We start from the raw sequence: 22,196 nt of genomic DNA, 5'->3' as shown, positions 1-22,196 counted from the left end.
GGGACCGCTTCTCTTCTACATCTACATGCCATCACTAGTGTCTGTCATTCAGAAACATGGTTTATCCCATCACTGTTATCATCTAGCTACTGGAGTGCCTCAGGGCTCAGTGCTGGGACCGCTTCTCTTCTACATCTACATGTCATCACTAGTGTCTGTCATTCAGAAACATGGTTTATCCCATCACTGTTATCATCTAGCTACTGGAGTGCCTCAGGGCTCAGTGCTGGGACCACTTCTCTTCTCCATCTACATGTCATCACTAGTGTCTGTCATTCAGAAACATGGTTTATCCCATCACTGTTATCATCTAGCTACTAGAGTGCCTCAGGGCTCAGTGCTGGGACCACTTCTCTTCCCCATCTACATGTCATCACTAGTGTCTGTCATTCAGAAACATGGTTTATCTCATCACTGTTATCATCTAGCTACTGGAGTGCCTCAGGGCTCAGTGCTGGGACCGCTTCTCCTCTACATCTACATGTCATCACTAGATCTGTCATTCAGAAACATGGTTTATCCCATCACTGTTATCATCTAGCTACTGGAGTGCCTCAGGGCTCAGTGCTGGGACCGCTTCTCTTCTCCATCTACATGTCATCACTAGATCTGTCATTCAGAAACATGGTTTATCCCATCACTGTTATCATCTAGCTACTGGAGTGCCTCAGGGCTCAGTGCTGGGACCGCTTCTCTTCTCCATCTACATGACATCACTAGATCTGTAATTCAGAAACATGGTTTATCCCATCACTGTTATCATCTAGCTACTGGAGTGCCTCAGGGCTCAGTGCTGGGACCGCTTCTCCTCTACATCTACATGTCATCACTAGATCTGTCATTCAGAAACATGGTTTATCCCATCACTGTTATCATCTAGCTACTGGAGTGCCTCAGGGCTCAGTGCTGGGACCACTTCTCTTCTCCATCTACATGTCATCACTAGTGTCTGTCATTCAGAAACATGGTTTATCCCATCACTGTTATCATCTAGCTACTGGAGTGCCTCAGGGCTCAGTGCTGGGACCACTTCTCTTCTCCATCTACATGTCATCACTAGTGTCTGTCATTCAGAAACATGGTTTATCCCATCACTGTTATCATCTAGCTACTGGAGTGCCTCAGGGCTCAGTGCTGGGACCGCTTCTCCTCTACATCTACATGTCATCACTAGATCTGTCATTCAGAAACATGGTTTATCCTATCACTGTTATCATCTAGCTACTGGAGTGCCTCAGGGCTCAGTGCTGGGACCGCTTCTCTTCTCCATCTACATGTCATCACTAGATCTGTCATTCAGAAACATGGTTTATCCCATCACTGTTATCATCTAGCTACTGGAGTGCCTCAGGGCTCAGTGCTGGGACCACTTCTCTTCTCCATCTACATGTCAACACTAGATCTGTCATTCAGAAACATGGTTTATCCCATCACTGTTATCATCTAGCTACTGGAGTGCCTCAGGGCTCAGTGCTGGGACCACTTCTCCTCTACATCTACATGTCATCACTAGATCTGTCATTCAGAAACATGGTTTATCCCATCACTGTTATCATCTAGCTACTGGAGTGCCTCAGGGCTCAGTGCTGGGACCACTTCTCTTCTCCATCTACATGTCATCACTAGATCTGTCATTCAGAAACATGGTTTATCCCATCACTGTTATCATCTAGCTACTGGAGTGTCTCAGGGCTCAGTGCTGGGACCGCTTCTCTTCTCCATCTACATGTCTTCACTAGATCTGTCATTCAGAAACATGGTTTATCCCATCACTGTTATCATCTAGCTACTGGAGTGCCTCAGGGCTCAGTGCTGGGACCGCTTCTCTTCTCCATCTACATGCCATCACTAGATCTGTCATTCAGAAACATGGTTTATCCCATCACTGCTATCATCTAGCTACTGGAGTGCCTCAGGGCTCAGTGCTGGGACCACTTCTCTTCTCCATCTACATGTCATCACTAGATCTGTCATTCAGAAACATGGTTTATCCCATCACTGTTATCATCTAGTTACTGGAGTGCCTCAGGGCTCAGTGCTGGGACCACTTCTCTTCTCCATCTACATGTCATCACTAGATCTGTCATTCAGAAACATGGTTTATCCCATCACTGTTATCATCTAGCTACTGGAGTGCCTCAGGGCTCAGTGCTGGGACCACTTCTCTTCTCCATCTACATGCCATCACTAGATCTGTCATTCAGAAACATGGTTTATCCCATCACTGTTATCATCTAGCTACTGGAGTGCCTCAGGGCTCAGTGCTGGGACCGCTTCTCTTCTCCATCTACATGTCATCACTAGATCTGTAATTCAGAAACATGGTTTATCCCATCACTGTTATCATCTAGTTACTGGAGTGCCTCAGGGCTCAGTGCTGGGACCGCTTCTCTTCTCCATCTACATGCCATCACTAGATCTGTCATTCAGAAACATGGTTTATCCCATCACTGTTATCATCTAGCTACTGGAGTGCCTCAGGGCTCAGTGCTGGGACCACTTCTCTTCTCCATCTATATGTCATCACTAGATCTGTCATTCAGAAACATGGTTTATCCCATCACTGTTATCATCTAGTTACTGGAGTGCCTCAGGGCTCAGTGCTGGGACCGCTTCTCTTCTCCATCTACATGCCATCACTAGATCTGTCATTCAGAAACATGGTTTATCCCATCACTGTTATCATCTAGCTACTGGAGTGCCTCAGGGCTCAGTGCTGGGACCACTTCTCTTCTCCATCTATATGTCATCACTAGATCTGTAATTCAGAAACATGGTTTATCCCATCACTGTTATCATCTAGCTACTGGAGTGCCTCAGGGCTCAGTGCTGGGACCGCTTCTCTTCTCCATCTACATGTCATCACTAGATCTGTCATTCAGAAACATGGTTTATCCCATCACTGTTATCATCTAGCTACTGGAGTGCCTCAGGGCTCAGTGCTGGGACCACTTCTCTTCTCCATCTACATGTCTTCACTAGATCTGTCATTCAGAAACATGGTTTATCCCATCACTGTTATCATCTAGCTACTGGAGTGCCTCAGGGCTCAGTGCTGGGACCACTTCTCTTCTCCATCTACATGTCCTCACTAGATCTGTCATTCAGAAACATGGTTTATCCCATCACTGTTATCATCTAGCTACTGGAGTGCCTCAGGGCTCAGTGCTGGGACCACTTCTCTTCTCCATCTACATGTCATCACTAGATCTGTCATTCAGAAACATGGTTTATCCCATCACTGTTATCATCTAGCTACTGGAGTGCCTCAGGGCTCAGTGCTGGGACCACTTCTCTTCTCCATCTACATGCCATCACTAGATCTGTCATTCAGAAACATGGTTTATCCCATCACTGTTATCATCTAGCTACTGGAGTGCCTCAGGACTCAGTGCTGGGACCGCTTCTCTTCTCCATCTACATGTCATCACTAGATCTGTCATTCAGAAACATGGTTTACCCCATCACTGTTATCATCTAGCTACTGGAGTGCCTCAGGGCTCAGTGCTGGGACCACTTCTCTTCTCCATCTACATGCCATCACTAGATCTGTAATTCAGAAACATGGTTTATCCCATCACTGTTATCATCTAGCTACTGGAGTGCCTCAGGGCTAAGTGCTGGAACCGCATGTCTTCTCCATCTACATGTCATCACTAGATCTGTCATTGAGAAACATGGTTTATCCCATCACTGTTATCATCTAGCTACTGGAGTGCCTCAGGGCTCAGTGCTGGGACCACTTCTCTTCTCCATCTACATGTCCTCACTAGATCTGTCATTCAGAAACATGGTTTATCCCATCACTGTTATCATCTAGCTACTGGAGTGCCTCAGGGCTCAGTGCTGGGACCACTTCTCTTCTCCATCTACATGCCATCACTAGATCTGTCATTCAGAAACATGGTTTATCCCATCACTGTTATCATCTAGCTACTGGAGTGCCTCAGGGCTCAGTGCTGGGACCACTTCTCTTCTCCATCTACATGCCATCACTAGATCTGTAATTCAGAAACATGGTTTATCCCATCACTGTTATCATCTAGCTACTGGAGTGCCTCAGGGCTCAGTGCTGGGACCGCTTCTCTTCTCCATCTACATGCCATCACTAGATCTGTCATTCAGAAACATGGTTTATCCCATCACTGCTATCATCTAGCTACTGGAGTGCCTCAAGGCTCAGTGCTGGGACCGCTTCTCTTCTCCATCTACATGTCATCACTAGATCTGTCATTCAGAAACATGGTTTATCTCATCACTGTTATCATCTAGCTACTGGAGTGCCTCAGGGCTCAGTGCTGGGGCCGCTTCTCTTCTCCATCTACATGCCATCACTAGATCTGTCATTCAGAAACATGGTTTATCCCATCACTGTTATCATCTAGCTACTGGAGTGCCTCAGGGCTCAGTGCTGGGACCACTTCTCTTCTCCATCTACATGTCATCACTAGATCTGTCATTCAGAAACATGGTTTATCCCATCACTGTTATCATCTAGCTACTGGAGTGCCTCAGGGCTCAGTGCTGGGACCACTTCTCTTCTCCATCTACATGCCATCACTAGATCTGTAATTCAGAAACATGGTTTATCCCATCACTGTTATCATCTAGCTACTGGAGTGCCTCAGGGCTCAGTGCTGGGACCGCTTCTCTTCTCCATCTACATGCCATCACTAGATCTGTCATTCAGAAACATGGTTTATCCCATCACTGTTATCATCTAGCTACTGGAGTGCCTCAGGGCTCAGTGCTGGGACCACTTCTCTTCTCCATCTACATGCCATCACTAGATCTGTAATTCAGAAACATGGTTTATCCCATCACTGTTATCATCTAGCTACTGGAGTGCCTCAGGGCTCAGTGCTGGGACCACTTCTCTTCTCCATCTACATGTCCTCACTAGATCTGTCATTCAGAAACATGGTTTATCCCATCACTGTTATCATCTAGCTACTGGAGTGCCTCAGGGCTCAGTGCTGGGACCACTTCTCCTCTACATCTACATGTCATCACTAGATCTGTCATTCAGAAACATGGTTTATCCCATCACTGTTATCATCTAGCTACTGGAGTGCCTCAGGGCTCAGTGCTGGGACCACTTCTCTTCTCCATCTACATGTCATCACTAGATCTGTCATTCAGAAACATGGTTTATCCCATCACTGTTATCATCTAGCTACTGGAGTGTCTCAGGGCTCAGTGCTGGGACCGCTTCTCTTCTCCATCTACATGCCATCACTAGATCTGTCATTCAGAAACATGGTTTATCCCATCACTGCTATCATCTAGCTACTGGAGTGCCTCAGGGCTCAGTGCTGGGACCACTTCTCTTCTCCATCTACATGTCATCACTAGATCTGTCATTCAGAAACATGGTTTATCCCATCACTGTTATCATCTAGTTACTGGAGTGCCTCAGGGCTCAGTGCTGGGACCACTTCTCTTCTCCATCTACATGTCATCACTAGATCTGTCATTCAGAAACATGGTTTATCCCATCACTGTTATCATCTAGCTACTGGAGTGCCTCAGGGCTCAGTGCTGGGACCACTTCTCTTCTCCATCTACATGCCATCACTAGATCTGTCATTCAGAAACATGGTTTATCCCATCACTGTTATCATCTAGCTACTGGAGTGCCTCAGGGCTCAGTGCTGGGACCGCTTCTCTTCTCCATCTACATGTCATCACTAGATCTGTAATTCAGAAACATGGTTTATCCCATCACTGTTATCATCTAGTTACTGGAGTGCCTCAGGGCTCAGTGCTGGGACCGCTTCTCTTCTCCATCTACATGCCATCACTAGATCTGTCATTCAGAAACATGGTTTATCCCATCACTGTTATCATCTAGCTACTGGAGTGCCTCAGGGCTCAGTGCTGGGACCACTTCTCTTCTCCATCTATATGTCATCACTAGATCTGTCATTCAGAAACATGGTTTATCCCATCACTGTTATCATCTAGTTACTGGAGTGCCTCAGGGCTCAGTGCTGGGACCGCTTCTCTTCTCCATCTACATGCCATCACTAGATCTGTCATTCAGAAACATGGTTTATCCCATCACTGTTATCATCTAGCTACTGGAGTGCCTCAGGGCTCAGTGCTGGGACCACTTCTCTTCTCCATCTATATGTCATCACTAGATCTGTAATTCAGAAACATGGTTTATCCCATCACTGTTATCATCTAGCTACTGGAGTGCCTCAGGGCTCAGTGCTGGGACCGCTTCTCTTCTCCATCTACATGTCATCACTAGATCTGTCATTCAGAAACATGGTTTATCCCATCACTGTTATCATCTAGCTACTGGAGTGCCTCAGGGCTCAGTGCTGGGACCACTTCTCTTCTCCATCTACATGTCTTCACTAGATCTGTCATTCAGAAACATGGTTTATCCCATCACTGTTATCATCTAGCTACTGGAGTGCCTCAGGGCTCAGTGCTGGGACCACTTCTCTTCTCCATCTACATGTCCTCACTAGATCTGTCATTCAGAAACATGGTTTATCCCATCACTGTTATCATCTAGCTACTGGAGTGCCTCAGGGCTCAGTGCTGGGACCACTTCTCTTCTCCATCTACATGTCATCACTAGATCTGTCATTCAGAAACATGGTTTATCCCATCACTGTTATCATCTAGCTACTGGAGTGCCTCAGGGCTCAGTGCTGGGACCACTTCTCTTCTCCATCTACATGCCATCACTAGATCTGTCATTCAGAAACATGGTTTATCCCATCACTGTTATCATCTAGCTACTGGAGTGCCTCAGGACTCAGTGCTGGGACCGCTTCTCTTCTCCATCTACATGTCATCACTAGATCTGTCATTCAGAAACATGGTTTACCCCATCACTGTTATCATCTAGCTACTGGAGTGCCTCAGGGCTCAGTGCTGGGACCACTTCTCTTCTCCATCTACATGCCATCACTAGATCTGTAATTCAGAAACATGGTTTATCCCATCACTGTTATCATCTAGCTACTGGAGTGCCTCAGGGCTAAGTGCTGGAACCGCATGTCTTCTCCATCTACATGTCATCACTAGATCTGTCATTGAGAAACATGGTTTATCCCATCACTGTTATCATCTAGCTACTGGAGTGCCTCAGGGCTCAGTGCTGGGACCACTTCTCTTCTCCATCTACATGTCCTCACTAGATCTGTCATTCAGAAACATGGTTTATCCCATCACTGTTATCATCTAGCTACTGGAGTGCCTCAGGGCTCAGTGCTGGGACCACTTCTCTTCTCCATCTACATGCCATCACTAGATCTGTCATTCAGAAACATGGTTTATCCCATCACTGTTATCATCTAGCTACTGGAGTGCCTCAGGGCTCAGTGCTGGGACCACTTCTCTTCTCCATCTACATGCCATCACTAGATCTGTAATTCAGAAACATGGTTTATCCCATCACTGTTATCATCTAGCTACTGGAGTGCCTCAGGGCTCAGTGCTGGGACCGCTTCTCTTCTCCATCTACATGCCATCACTAGATCTGTCATTCAGAAACATGGTTTATCCCATCACTGCTATCATCTAGCTACTGGAGTGCCTCAAGGCTCAGTGCTGGGACCGCTTCTCTTCTCCATCTACATGTCATCACTAGATCTGTCATTCAGAAACATGGTTTATCTCATCACTGTTATCATCTAGCTACTGGAGTGCCTCAGGGCTCAGTGCTGGGGCCGCTTCTCTTCTCCATCTACATGCCATCACTAGATCTGTCATTCAGAAACATGGTTTATCCCATCACTGTTATCATCTAGCTACTGGAGTGCCTCAGGGCTCAGTGCTGGGACCACTTCTCTTCTCCATCTACATGTCATCACTAGATCTGTCATTCAGAAACATGGTTTATCCCATCACTGTTATCATCTAGCTACTGGAGTGCCTCAGGGCTCAGTGCTGGGACCACTTCTCTTCTCCATCTACATGCCATCACTAGATCTGTAATTCAGAAACATGGTTTATCCCATCACTGTTATCATCTAGCTACTGGAGTGCCTCAGGGCTCAGTGCTGGGACCGCTTCTCTTCTCCATCTACATGCCATCACTAGATCTGTCATTCAGAAACATGGTTTATCCCATCACTGTTATCATCTAGCTACTGGAGTGCCTCAGGGCTCAGTGCTGGGACCACTTCTCTTCTCCATCTACATGCCATCACTAGATCTGTAATTCAGAAACATGGTTTATCCCATCACTGTTATCATCTAGCTACTGGAGTGCCTCAGGGCTCAGTGCTGGGACCACTTCTCTTCTCCATCTACATGTCCTCACTAGATCTGTCATTCAGAAACATGGTTTATCTCATCACTGTTATCATCTAGCTACTGGAGTGCCTCAGGGCTCAGTGCTGGGACCGCTTCTCTTCTCCATCTACATGTCATCACTAGATCTGTCATTGAGAAACATGGTTTATCCCATCACTGTTATCATCTAGCTACTGGAGTGCCTCAGGGCTCAGTGCTGGGACCACTTCTCTTCTCCATCTACATGCCATCACTAGATCTGTAATTCAGAAACATGGTTTATCCCATCACTGTTATCATCTAGCTACTGGAGTGCCTCAGGGCTCAGTGCTGGGACCGCTTCTCTTCTCCATCTACATGCCATCACTAGATCTGTCATTCAGAAACATGGTTTATCCCATCACTGTTATCATCTAGCTACTGGAGTGCCTCAGGGCTCAGTGCTGGGACCACTTCTCTTCTCCATCTACATGCCATCACTAGATCTGTAATTCAGAAACATGGTTTATCCCATCACTGTTATCATCTAGCTACTGGAGTGCCTCAGGGCTCAGTGCTGGGACCACTTCTCTTCTCCATCTACATGTCCTCACTAGATCTGTCATTCAGAAACATGGTTTATCCCATCACTGTTATCATCTAGCTACTGGAGTGCCTCAGGGCTCAGTGCTGGGACCACTTCTCTTCTCCATCTACATGCCATCACTAGATCTGTAATTCAGAAACATGGTTTATCCCATCACTGTTATCATCTAGCTACTGGAGTGCCTCAGGGCTCAGTGCTGGGACTGCTTCTCTTCTCCATCTACATGTCTTCACTAGATCTGTAATTCAGAAACATGGTTTACCCCATCACTGTTATCATCTAGCTACTGGAGTGTCTCAGGGCTCAGTGCTGGGACCGCTTCTCTTCTCCATCTACATGTCATCACTAGATCTGTCATTGAGAAACATGGTTTATCTCATCACTGTTATCATCTAGCTACTGGAGTGCCTTAGGGCTCAGTGCTGGGACCACTTCTCTTCTCCATCTACATGACATCACTAGATCTGTAATTGAGAAACATGGTTTATCTCATCACTGTTATCATCTAGCTACTGGAGTGCCTCAGGGCTCAGTGCTGGGACCACTTCTCTTCTCCATCTACATGTCATCACTAGTGTCTGTCATTCAGAAACATGGTTTATCCCATCACTGTTATCATCTAGCTACTGGAGTGCCTCAGGGCTCAGTGCTGGGACCACTTCTCTTCTCCATCTACATGCCATCACTAGATCTGTCATTCAGAAACATGGTTTATCTCATCACTGTTATCATCTAGCTACTGGAGTGCCTCAGGGCTCAGTGCTGGGACCGCTTCTCTTCTCCATCTACATGCCATCACTAGATCTGTCATTCAGAAACATGGTTTATCTCATCACTGTTATCATCTAGCTACTGGAGTGCCTCAGGGCTCAGTGCTGGGACCACTTCTCTTCTCCATCTACATGCCATCACTAGATCTGTCATTCAGAAACATGGTTTATCCCATCACTGCTATCATCTAGCTACTGGAGTGCCTCAAGGCTCAGTGCTGGGACCGCTTCTCTTCTCCATCTACATGTCATCACTAGATCTGTCATTCAGAAACATGGTTTATCTCATCACTGTTATCATCTAGCTACTGGAGTGCCTCAGGGCTCAGTGCTGGGGCCGCTTCTCTTCTCCATCTACATGCCATCACTAGATCTGTCATTCAGAAACATGGTTTATCCCATCACTGTTATCATCTAGCTACTGGAGTGCCTCAGGGCTCAGTGCTGGGACCACTTCTCTTCTCCATCTACATGTCATCACTAGATCTGTCATTCAGAAACATGGTTTATCCCATCACTGTTATCATCTAGCTACTGGAGTGCCTCAGGGCTCAGTGCTGGGACCACTTCTCTTCTCCATCTACATGCCATCACTAGATCTGTAATTCAGAAACATGGTTTATCCCATCACTGTTATCATCTAGCTACTGGAGTGCCTCAGGGCTCAGTGCTGGGACCGCTTCTCTTCTCCATCTACATGCCATCACTAGATCTGTCATTCAGAAACATGGTTTATCCCATCACTGTTATCATCTAGCTACTGGAGTGCCTCAGGGCTCAGTGCTGGGACCACTTCTCTTCTCCATCTACATGCCATCACTAGATCTGTAATTCAGAAACATGGTTTATCCCATCACTGTTATCATCTAGCTACTGGAGTGCCTCAGGGCTCAGTGCTGGGACCACTTCTCTTCTCCATCTACATGTCCTCACTAGATCTGTCATTCAGAAACATGGTTTATCCCATCACTGTTATCATCTAGCTACTGGAGTGCCTCAGGGCTCAGTGCTGGGACCACTTCTCTTCTCCATCTACATGCCATCACTAGATCTGTAATTCAGAAACATGGTTTATCCCATCACTGTTATCATCTAGTTACTGGAGTGCCTCAGGGCTCAGTGCTGGGACCGCTTCTCTTCTCCATCTACATGTCTTCACTAGATCTGTAATTCAGAAACATGGTTTACCCCATCACTGTTATCATCTAGCTACTGGAGTGCCTCAGGGCTCAGTGCTGGGACCGCTTCTCTTCTCCATCTACATGTCTTCACTAGATCTGTAATTCAGAAACATGGTTTACCCCATCACTGTTATCATCTAGCTACTGGAGTGTCTCAGGGCTCAGTGCTGGGACCGCTTCTCTTCTCCATCTACATGTCATCACTAGATCTGTCATTGAGAAACATGGTTTATCTCATCACTGTTATCATCTAGCTACTGGAGTGCCTCAGGGCTCAGTGCTGGGACCGCTTCTCTTCTCCATCTACATGTCATCACTAGATCTGTCATTCAGAAACATGGTTTATCCCATCACTGTTATCATCTAGCTACTGGAGTGCCTCAGGGCTCAGTGCTGGGACCGCTTCTCTTCTCCATCTACATGTCTTCACTAGATCTGTAATTCAGAAACATGGTTTACCCCATCACTGTTATCATCTAGCTACTGGAGTGTCTCAGGGCTCAGTGCTGGGACCGCTTCTCTTCTCCATCTACATGTCATCACTAGATCTGTCATTGAGAAACATGGTTTATCTCATCACTGTTATCATCTAGCTACTGGAGTGCCTCAGGGCTCAGTGCTGGGACCGCTTCTCTTCTCCATCTACATGTCATCACTAGATCTGTCATTCAGAAACATGGTTTATCCCATCACTGTTATCATCTAGCTACTGGAGTGCCTCAGGGCTCAGTGCTGGGACCGCTTCTCTTCTCCATCTACATGTCTTCACTAGATCTGTAATTCAGAAACATGGTTTACCCCATCACTGTTATCATCTAGCTACTGGAGTGTCTCAGGGCTCAGTGCTGGGACCGCTTCTCTTCTCCATCTACATGTCATCACTAGATCTGTCATTGAGAAACATGGTTTATCTCATCACTGTTATCATCTAGCTACTGGAGTGCCTTAGGGCTCAGTGCTGGGACCACTTCTCTTCTCCATCTACATGACATCACTAGTGTCTGTCATTCAGAAACATGGTTTATCCCATCACTGTTATCATCTAGCTACTGGAGTGCCTCAGGGCTCAGTGCTGGGACCACTTCTCTTCTCCATCTACATGCCATCACTAGATCTGTCATTCAGAAACATGGTTTATCTCATCACTGTTATCATCTAGCTACTGGAGTGCCTCAGGGCTCAGTGCTGGGACCACTTCTCTTCTCCATCTACATGCCATCACTAGATCTGTCATTCAGAAACATGGTTTATCCCATCACTGTTATCATCTAGCTACTGGAGTGCCTAAGGGCTCAGTGCTGGGACCGCTTCTCTTCTCCATCTACATGCCATCACTAGATCTGTCATTCAGAAACATGGTTTATCTCATCACTGTTATCATCTAGCTACTGGAGTGCCTCAGGGCTCAGTGCTGGGACCACTTCTCTTCTCCATCTACATGCCATCACTAGATCTGTCATTCAGAAACATGGTTTATCCCATCACTGCTATCATCTAGCTACTGGAGTGCCTCAAGGCTCAGTGCTGGGACCGCTTCTCTTCTCCATCTACATGTCATCACTAGATCTGTCATTCAGAAACATGGTTTATCTCATCACTGTTATCATCTAGCTACTGGAGTGCCTCAAGGCTCAGTGCTGGGACCACTTCTCTTCTCCATCTACATGTCATCACTAGATCTGTCATTCAGAAACATGGTTTATCTCATCACTGTTATCATCTAGCTACTGGAGTGCCTCAGGGCTCAGTGCTGGGGCCGCTTCTCTTCTCCATCTACATGCCATCACTAGATCTGTCATTCAGAAACATGGTTTATCCCATCACTGTTATCATCTAGCTACTGGAGTGCCTCAGGGCTCAGTGCTGGGACCACTTCTCTTCTCCATCTACATGTCATCACTAGATCTGTCATTCAGAAACATGGTTTATCCCATCACTGTTATCATCTAGCTACTGGAGTGCCTCAGGGCTCAGTGCTGGGACCACTTCTCTTCTCCATCTACATGTCATCACTAGATCTGTCATTCAGAAACATGGTTAATCCCATCACTGTTATCATCTAGCTACTGGAGTGCCTCAAGGCTCAGTGCTGGGACCGCTTCTCTTCTCCATCTACATGTCCTCACTAGATCTGTCATTCAGAAACATGGTTTATCCCATCACTGTTATCATCTAGCTACTGGAGTGCCTCAGGGCTCAGTGCTGGGACCGCTTCTCTTCTCCATCTACATGCCATCACTAGATCTGTCATTCAGAAACATGGTTTATCCCATCACTGCTATCATCTAGCTACTGGAGTGCCTCAGGGCTCAGTGCTGGGACCACTTCTCTTCTCCATCTACATGTCAACACTAGATCTGTCATTCAGAAACATGGTTTATCCCATCACTGCAATCATCTAGCTACTGGAGTGCCTCAGGGCTCAGTGCTGGGACCGCTTCTCTTCTCCATCTACATGTCATCACTAGATCTGTCATTCAGAAACATGGTTTATCCCATCACTGTTATCATCTAGCTACTGGAGTGCCTCAGGGCTCAGTGCTGGGACCACTTCTCTTCTCCATCTACATGTCAACACTAGATCTGTCATTCAGAAACATGGTTTATCCCATCACTGTTACCATCTAGCTACTGGAGTGCCTCAGGGCTCAGTGCTGGGACCGCTTCTCTTCTCCATCTACATGCCATCACTAGATCTGTCATTCAGAAACATGGTTTATCCCATCACTGTTATCATCTAGCTACTGGAGTGCCTCAGGGCTCAGTGCTGGGACCGCTTCTCTTCTCCATCTATATGTCAACACTAGATCTGTCATTCAGAAACATGGTTTATCCCATCACTGCTATCATCTAGCTACTGGAGTGCCTCAGGGCTCAGTGCTGGGACCGCTTCTCTTCTCCATCTACATGTCAACACTAGATCTGTCATTCAGAAACATGGTTTATCCCATCACTGCTATCATCTAGCTACTGGAGTGCCTCAGGGCTCAGTGCTGGGACCACTTCTCTTCTCCATCTACATGCCATCACTAGATCTGTCATTCAGAAACATGGTTTATCCCATCACTGTTATCATCTAGCTACTGGAGTGCCTCAGGGCTCAGTGCTGGGACCGCTTCTCTTCTCCATCTACATGCCATCACTAGATCTGTCATTCAGAAACATGGTTTATCCCATCACTGTTATCATCTAGCTACTGGAGTGCCTCAGGGCTCAGTGCTGGGACCGCTTCTCTTCTCCATCTACATGCCATCACTAGATCTGTCATTCAGAAACATGGTTTATCCCATCACTGTTATCATCTAGCTACTGGAGTGCCTCAGGGCTCAGTGCTGGGACCACTTCTCTTCTCCATCTACATGCCATCACTAGATCTGTCATTCAGAAACATGGTTTATCCCATCACTGTTATCATCTAGCTACTGGAGTGCCTCAGGGCTCAGTGCTGGGACCACTTCTCTTCTCCATCTACATGCCATCACTAGATCTGTCATTCAGAAACATGGTTTATCCCATCACTGTTATCATCTAGCTACTGGAGTGCCTCAGGGCTCAGTGCTGGGACCGCTTCTCTTCTCCATCTACATGTCATCACTAGATCTGTCATTCAGAAACATGGTTTATCCCATCACTGTTATCATCTAGCTACTGGAGTGCCTCAGGGCTCAGTGCTGGGACCGCTTCTCTTCTCCATCTACATGCCATCACTAGATCTGTCATTCAGAAACATGGTTTATCCCATCACTGTTATCATCTAGCTACTGGAGTGCCTCAGGGCTCAGTGATGGGACCACTTCTCTTCTCCATCTACATGTCAACACTAGATCTGTCATTCAGAAACATGGTTTATCCCATCACTGTTATCATCTCGCTACTGGAGTGCCTCAGGGCTCAGTGCTGGGACCGCTTCTCTTCTCCATCTACATGCCATCACTAGATCTGTCATTGAGAAACATGGTTTATCTCATCACTGTTATCATCTAGCTACTGGAGTGCCTCAGGGCTCAGTGCTGGGACCACTTCTCTTCTCCATCTACATGTCATCACTAGATCTGTCATTCAGAAACATGGTTTATCCCATCACTGTTATCATCTAGCTACTGGAGTGCCTCAGGGCTCAGTGCTGGGACCACTTCTCTTCTCCATCTACATGTCTTCACTAGATCTGTCATTCAGAAACATGGTTTATCCCATCACTGCTATCATCTAGCTACTGGAGTGCCTCAGGGCTCAGTGCTGGGACCGCTTCTCTTCTCCATCTACATGTCTTCACTAGATCTGTCATTCAGAAACATGGTTTATCCCATCACTGCTATCATCTAGCTACTGGAGTGCCTCAGGGCTCAGTGCTGGGACCGCTTCTCTTCTCCATCTACATGTCTTCACTAGATCTGTCATTCAGAAACATGGTTTATCCCATCACTGCTATCATCTAGCTACTGGAGTGCCTCAGGGCTCAGTGCTGGGACCGCTTCTCTTCTCCATCTACATGTCTTCACTAGATCTGTCATTCAGAAACATGGTTTATCCCATCACTGTTATCATCTAGCTACTGGAGTGCCTCAGGGCTCAGTGCTGGGACCACTTCTCTTCTCCATCTACATGCCATCACTAGATCTGTCATTGAGAAACATGGTTTATCCCATCACTGTTATCATCTAGCTACTGGAGTGCCTCAGGACTCAGTGCTGGGACCACTTCTCTTCTCCATCTACATGCCATCACTAGATCTGTCATTCAGAAACATGGTTTATCCCATCACTGTTATCATCTAGCTACTGGAGTGCCTCAGGGCTCAGTGCTGGGACCGCTTCTCTTCTCCATCTACATGTCATCACTAGATCTGTCATTCAGAAACATGGTTTATCCCATCACTGTTATCATCTAGCTACTGGAGTGCCTCAGGGCTCAGTGCTGGGACCGCTTCTCTTCTCCATCTACATGTCTTCACTAGATCTGTCATTCAGAAACATGGTTTATCCCATCACTGTTATCATCTAGCTACTGGAGTGCCTCAGGGCTCAGTGCTGGGACCACTTCTCTTCTCCATCTACATGCCATCACTAGATCTGTCATTGAGAAACATGGTTTATCCCATCACTGTTATCATCTAGCTACTGGAGTGCCTCAGGACTCAGTGCTGGGACCACTTCTCTTCTCCATCTACATGCCATCACTAGATCTGTCATTCAGAAAGATGGTTTATCCCATCACTGTTATCATCTAGCTACTGGAGTGCCTCAGGGCTCAGTGCTGGGACCACTTCTCTTCTCCATCTACATGCCATCACTAGATCTGTCATTGAAAAACATGGTTTATCCCATCACTGTTATCATCTAGCTACTGGAGTGCCTCAGGGCTCAGTGCTGGGACCACTTCTCTTCTCCATCTACATGTCATCACTAGATCTGTCATTCAGAAACATGGTTTATCCCATCACTGTTATCATCTAGCTACTGGAGTGCCTCAGGACTCAGTGCTGGGACCGCTTCTCTTCTCCATCTACATGTCATCACTAGATCTGTCATTCAGAAACATGGTTTATCCCATCACTGTTATCATCTAGCTACTGGAGTGCCTCAGGGCTCAGTGCTGGGACCGCTTCTCTTCTCCATCTACATGTCATCACTAGATCTGTCATTCAGAAACATGGTTTATCCCATCACTGTTATCATCTAGCTACTGGAGTGCCTCAGGGCTCAGTGCTGGGACCACTTCTCTTCTCCATCTACATGCCATCACTAGATCTGTCATTGAGAAACATGGTTTATCCCATCACTGTTATCATCTAGCTACTGGAGTGCCTCAGGGCTCAGTGCTGGGACCACTTCTCTTCTCCATCTACATGCCATCACTAGATCTGTCATTGAGAAACATGGTTTATCCCATCACTGTTATCATCTAGCTACTGGAGTGCCTCAGGACTCAGTGCTGGGACCGCTTCTCTTCTCCATCTACATGTCTTCACTAGATCTGTCATTCAGAAACATGGTTTATCCCATCACTGTTATCATCTAGCTACTGGAGTGCCTCAGGGCTCAGTGCTGGGACCGCTTCTCTTCTACATCTACATGACATCACTAGTGTCTATCATTCAGAAACATGGCTTTTCCCATCACTGCTATGCTGACGACACACAACTCTACCTCTCATTCCAACCAGAGGATCCGACGGGAGCTGCTCGCATCTCAACATTTCATGCTGGATGAAGGACCACCATCTTCAGCTCAACCTTGTGAAAACAGAACTGCTTCTGTTCTCAGCTAACCTAACACTACACCACAACTTCTCCATTCAGCTAGGCTCCTCATCCATAACTCCATCCAGGAAAGCCAGGAACCTTGGAGTTATGATTGATGAACAATTGAACCTCACAGAACACATTGCTAAAACTGCTCGGTCCTGCAGATTTGCCTTATACAACATTAGTAGGATCAGGCCCTTCCTATCAGAGCTACACATCCAAGCTCTCTTTCTATCCAGACTGGACTCTTGTAATGCTCTCTCCTTCCAGCATCACTGTCAAACCTCTGCAACTGATCCAGATGCTGCAGCAAGAGTGTGTTTATCGAGCCGAAGAGACACACGTCACTCCTCTTTTCAGAAACCTGCACTTCAGAAACCTGCACCCATGTGTCTCCAAGAGGCTGGTGTTCTGCAAAGTGAACGGTGTTTTGTGGTGCATCATCTCAAAGAGAAACAGAATCACTTTCACGGACCTTCACCTGAACTGAGGAATGACCTGCTGAACTCAGCCTGAGCTGCTGAGTCCAAAGCCACATTCAAGAAACGACTGAAGATGCATCTTTCTCATCAACACTTGCCCCATTAATACTGACACTTACTATTCAATATATCTATTTAAAAACAAACCTTGTTAAGTGTACTGTACTACACTAACTGAGACTCATCACAGCACTTGCATATTGGTGCCATTTTGTTGGTCTGATTGTTTCTATTGCTAAGTCACTTTGGAAAAAAGCATCTGCTAAATGATTAAGTATAAATGTAAATATAATGCTTCTATATACAATTATATATTTATATTATTAGTTTGCAGGTGCACTAGAGTTTAAAAAGCAGCTTTTTTAACACTGATGCTGATGATCCAAGAAAGTCAAAGTGTCATCAAAGGCCTGCAGCTCCCTCTAGTGTTCACAGCTGTGAGTGTGTGTGTGTGTGTGTGTGTGTGTGTGTGTCTGTTCACCTCCTCTTGATCCAGCAGGTAGAACTGGTCTCCATCTCTGACGCGGAGCTGGCGGCTCCAACCGGGGGAGTCGTGTGTGTGGCCATTCAGAGGAGTGTGAGGCCGAGAACATGGAGACACACACCTTCCATCTGAACACACACACACAATATTAGTGCACATGATACAACTGAATCAAACCTGAATACTTACTTTTACTTTACACAATATTTATTCAAAATAAAAAAAATCATAAATGGTACATTACTGTCACATTTATTGGCATGGCAGATACAGGCCACTTTCCATCAATATGGTACAAATTGGGCAAAACAATGTTTTTTGTTGCAAAGTATAACCTTCAGCGGGTCAAACTAAATAATATGTGTTGCTTTATTTTTTACATAATTTTATAAATTATTTTATTATTAAATTATTTAATTACAATTATTTATTAATAATTATTTTAAATGACATCTGCCATTTTTGCAATACTGCAGGCTAAGTTTATGTCTAAACACAGTATGAAATTCTGGTCTGTGTAACATTATTTTATAATTATTTATTAATAATTATTTAAAATTTGTTATTTTTGCAATACTGTAGGCTACATTTATGTCTAAACACAGTATATGGTTTGTGTAAGATTATTTTATAGCAATAAACATAGAAATACACAAACATTTTACAGCAATATATTTTTTTAATGAATCAATTAAAAAAGATATATGTATAATAACCTCCAGAATGCAGTTTTAGGGAATAACTAGTTAGCTAGTTTATAGCTGATTAACAGTAATATTAATGCTGTTTTACTCAAAGATGAAGCAGGTGGGACACATTTTTACTACAGTTAATAAATTCAATAGATGACGTTAAAATGATGACGTATGATTTTAAAAGTAGCGAGGTCACGACCTCTAGGCCAACATGGGTCACATGACTCGAACACTTCAATTGCACTATATATAGAAAGCACATATCTGGATGAATATGAGGACGGGATCATAAAGAGCACAGTAGCGCTCAATGCGCCATATATGGAAACACACACAAGACAAATTTAAAACTCATTTTGACACTTGCTTTTGTGTCCCAATCGCCCCCACAGCGAGAGCGAGAGAGAGGGAGAGGGAGAGAGAGCAAGAGAGAGAGATAGAGAGAGAGAGAGAGAGAGAGAGAGAGAGAGGGAGGAAGATGGGTTACAGCCCAAGAGATGTCACTTCCGTGACGCCCACTCTCTCTCTCTCGTTCGCACACCCCCAGCCTGTTACCATGACGACCACGGCCGAGCGGGCTAAAAAACGACTTAAAGTGACCGATATAGCGTGAGAGAGAGGGATTATGAAAGAGAGGAAAAGGAAAGGCAGAGAGGTGGGTGTCAGATGGAAGTGTTTGAGTACAGCATGAAAACGGGATGAGAGGAGAGAACTATTCTGGAAGAGGGAGCCAACTCTGCGTTGCCGTGGCAACCGTGATGGATGTAATCTCTCTCTCTCTCTCTCTCTCTCTCCCTGTAGGTGGGAGTCTCTTCCTCCTCTGGCAGCTGGACCCGCAACACATGTGCTTTCGAAATGTTCTCCAGAACACTTTCCACAGGCCGTTCCTGTCGCATCTCAACGGAGATATCATGGTTTTCATAAAGGTCACTTATTTAGTCATGATTAGCTTTGTGTTCCAAGGTCATTCAGGAGGAATTCATGCAGCAATCGCTGCTAATTAAAATGACAATTCAATGCTAATATTTCTACAAACATGCACTTTTCAAAAAACAGTCGTAATTCATGGTAACATGAGAACATTAGATTCAGTGTGATGAAGAGCATAACAGTGAAAACACGGAAAGTCGTAAAATTCCATCAATGGCGGGGAAAGAGTTAACTACCAGAAGAAATTTTCAGCAGCACAAAAACTGCATTATAACAAATGTTTATTGGGCAGTAGTTCTTTATGTTAAACGAAAGGCCAAAAGGTCAGAGGACCGAAAGGCAGATTTAACTTCTAGTAATCAAGCTGAGCTTCTCAAGCATCTGCACAGATCAGACCGACAGTCAAACTGTAAGCTAATAAAACATATGAAACCAACATGAAAAAAGATGATGCTGAGCACATGTTCTTAGAAATGAAATCCTCATCCTGAATGCCCTATAGCTATTCATGAACAAGAATCAAGAAGTTGGTTCACATCTTTTTCCAGAAAGCAGATTAACTGTAAGTGTGTCAACATGTTATTGGCTTGATTTGGAAATCAATGCCTGATGCCCACAGAAGCCTCAATATTTCCATAATGTCACAGCTAACCTGCTAAACTCACAGGAACACAGCTTCTGCATTAAACAGGTTTATTATTAAAAGCCTTTTCTACAGCAGTGCTGATGATGGGAAATGAGAGCGTTTAAGACGAGTCTGTGATTGATGCATCGAATGTGTGATTCTTACATAAACGCTCAGAACAGGCCACGTGTTCAGCAGTGATCCGGACTGTCAGAACACACCGAGAACAGAGATCAAGAGGAGTCCATGATACACAGTTCAGGAACACAGTTTTCTTGGACAGACAGACAGGCATTTGGCTGTACATATGAATGAGATGATTCTACATTTATGTAAAACTCACCAACTACAAAGATGAACAACTGTAAAATTACATTTAATGGAGCACAGCAGGAAGAAAACAAAACTAGAGGTTTATCGCATTTCGTGGAAGGAAAGCGTTACTGCATACAGAAAGGCCCTAAAAACTGCTAGATCTGATTATTTGATGTCTCTCTTAGAAGAAAACAAACACAACCCTAGGTATTTATTTGATACAGTGGCTAAATTAACAAGAAATAAATCTTTAACCTCAGACGTTTCGAAGCAGCACAGCAGTAATGACTTTATGAACTTCTTTACTTGCAAGATTGATAACATTAGGGAGAATTATAACTATGCAACCGTCTACTACAGTATCGCATCAGGCAGTGCATTGTAGTCTCCCTGAGGAAAAATTTCATTCATTCGTTGCTAAAGGAGAGGAAGAATTTACTAAACTCGTTAAATCATCTAAATCGACAGCATGTATGTTAGACCCTATACCGACTAAGCTACTGAAAGAGATGCTTCCAGAGGTCATAGATCCTCTTCTTAATATCATTAATTCATCTTTGTCATTATGTACCAAAAACTTGTAAGCTGGCTATGATTAAACCGCTTGTTAAAAAAACGCAACTTGATCCTACAGAATTAGTCAATTACAGGCCGATCTCGAATCTACCTTTTCTGTCAAAGATATTAGAAACGGCGGTATCTTCACAACTGTGTTCCTTTTTAGAAAGAAATGGAATCTGGAGGATTTTTAGTCAGGATTTAGACCGTACCACGGTACCGAGACAGCTCTCGTTAGAGTCACAAATGATTTGCTCTTATCATCCAATCGTGGCTGTATCTCGCTATTAGTGTTACTCGATCTTAGTGCTGCATTTGACACTATTGACCACAAAATTCTTTTAAATAGACTCGAACATTATGTTGGCATTAGTGGAAATGCACTAGTCAAGTCAAGTCAAGTCAAGTCAAGTTTATTTATATAGCGCTTTTCACAACATAGGTTGTATCAAAGCAGCTTCACAGTAATAAATTAAAACAATACATCAATGTTTGTTTCTAGTGGAACGTCCACGTTTGGTAATGCTGATCAATGGTATCGTTGATTGATTAATTCAATTAAATATCCCCAAATATTCCCAACTGAGCAAGCCAAAGGCAACAGTGGCAAGGAACCAAAAAACTCCATCAAGTGACCTAATGGAGAAAAAAAAACCTAGGGAGAACCCGGGCTCAGTCGGGGGCCAGTTCTCCTCTGGCGTTTATGAACTTAAGACCGGATTTAACTGTAAGATTAAAAGTATTATATAAATGCCTGGCTGAAGAGATGCGTCTTTAATCTAGTTTTAAACTGGGAGAGCGAGTCTGAGCAACGAACAGTATCCGGAAGACTATTCCAGAGTTTTGGAGCTAAATGTGAAAATGCTCTCCCTCCTTTGGTGGATCTGGATATCCAAGGTATGACCAAAAGCCTCGAATTTAGTGATCTTAAAGAGCGCGATGGATTATAGGGCGATAGAAGATCGGTTAAATAGACTGGAGCCAAGCCGTTTAGGGCTTTATAAGTCAGTAGCAATACCTTGTAATTAATACGGGACTTTATAGGTAACCAATGTAGGGACGAT

At 44.8% G+C, this 22,196-nt stretch overlaps 1 protein-coding gene across 1 annotated transcript in view; it reads right to left on the bottom strand.

Moving 5' to 3' along the window:
- Positions 1-22,196, bottom strand: part of syngap1a (synaptic Ras GTPase activating protein 1a) — a 93,905-nt gene that overhangs the window by 62,478 nt on the left and 9,231 nt on the right. Inside the window, exon 2 of the mRNA XM_081376954.1 lies at positions 18,007-18,137. Coding sequence (XP_081233080.1) covers positions 18,007-18,137 — 131 coding nt within the window. The remainder of the gene's footprint in view (positions 1-18,006; positions 18,138-22,196) is intronic.

This window comes from Scardinius erythrophthalmus (assembly GCF_964197995.2).
Source record: "Scardinius erythrophthalmus genome assembly, chromosome: 10".
Classification (NCBI taxonomy): domain Eukaryota; kingdom Metazoa; phylum Chordata; class Actinopteri; order Cypriniformes; family Leuciscidae; genus Scardinius; species Scardinius erythrophthalmus.
The sequence above is the reverse complement of the archived record's forward strand: the minus strand, read 5'-3'. Positions and strand labels throughout refer to the sequence as shown.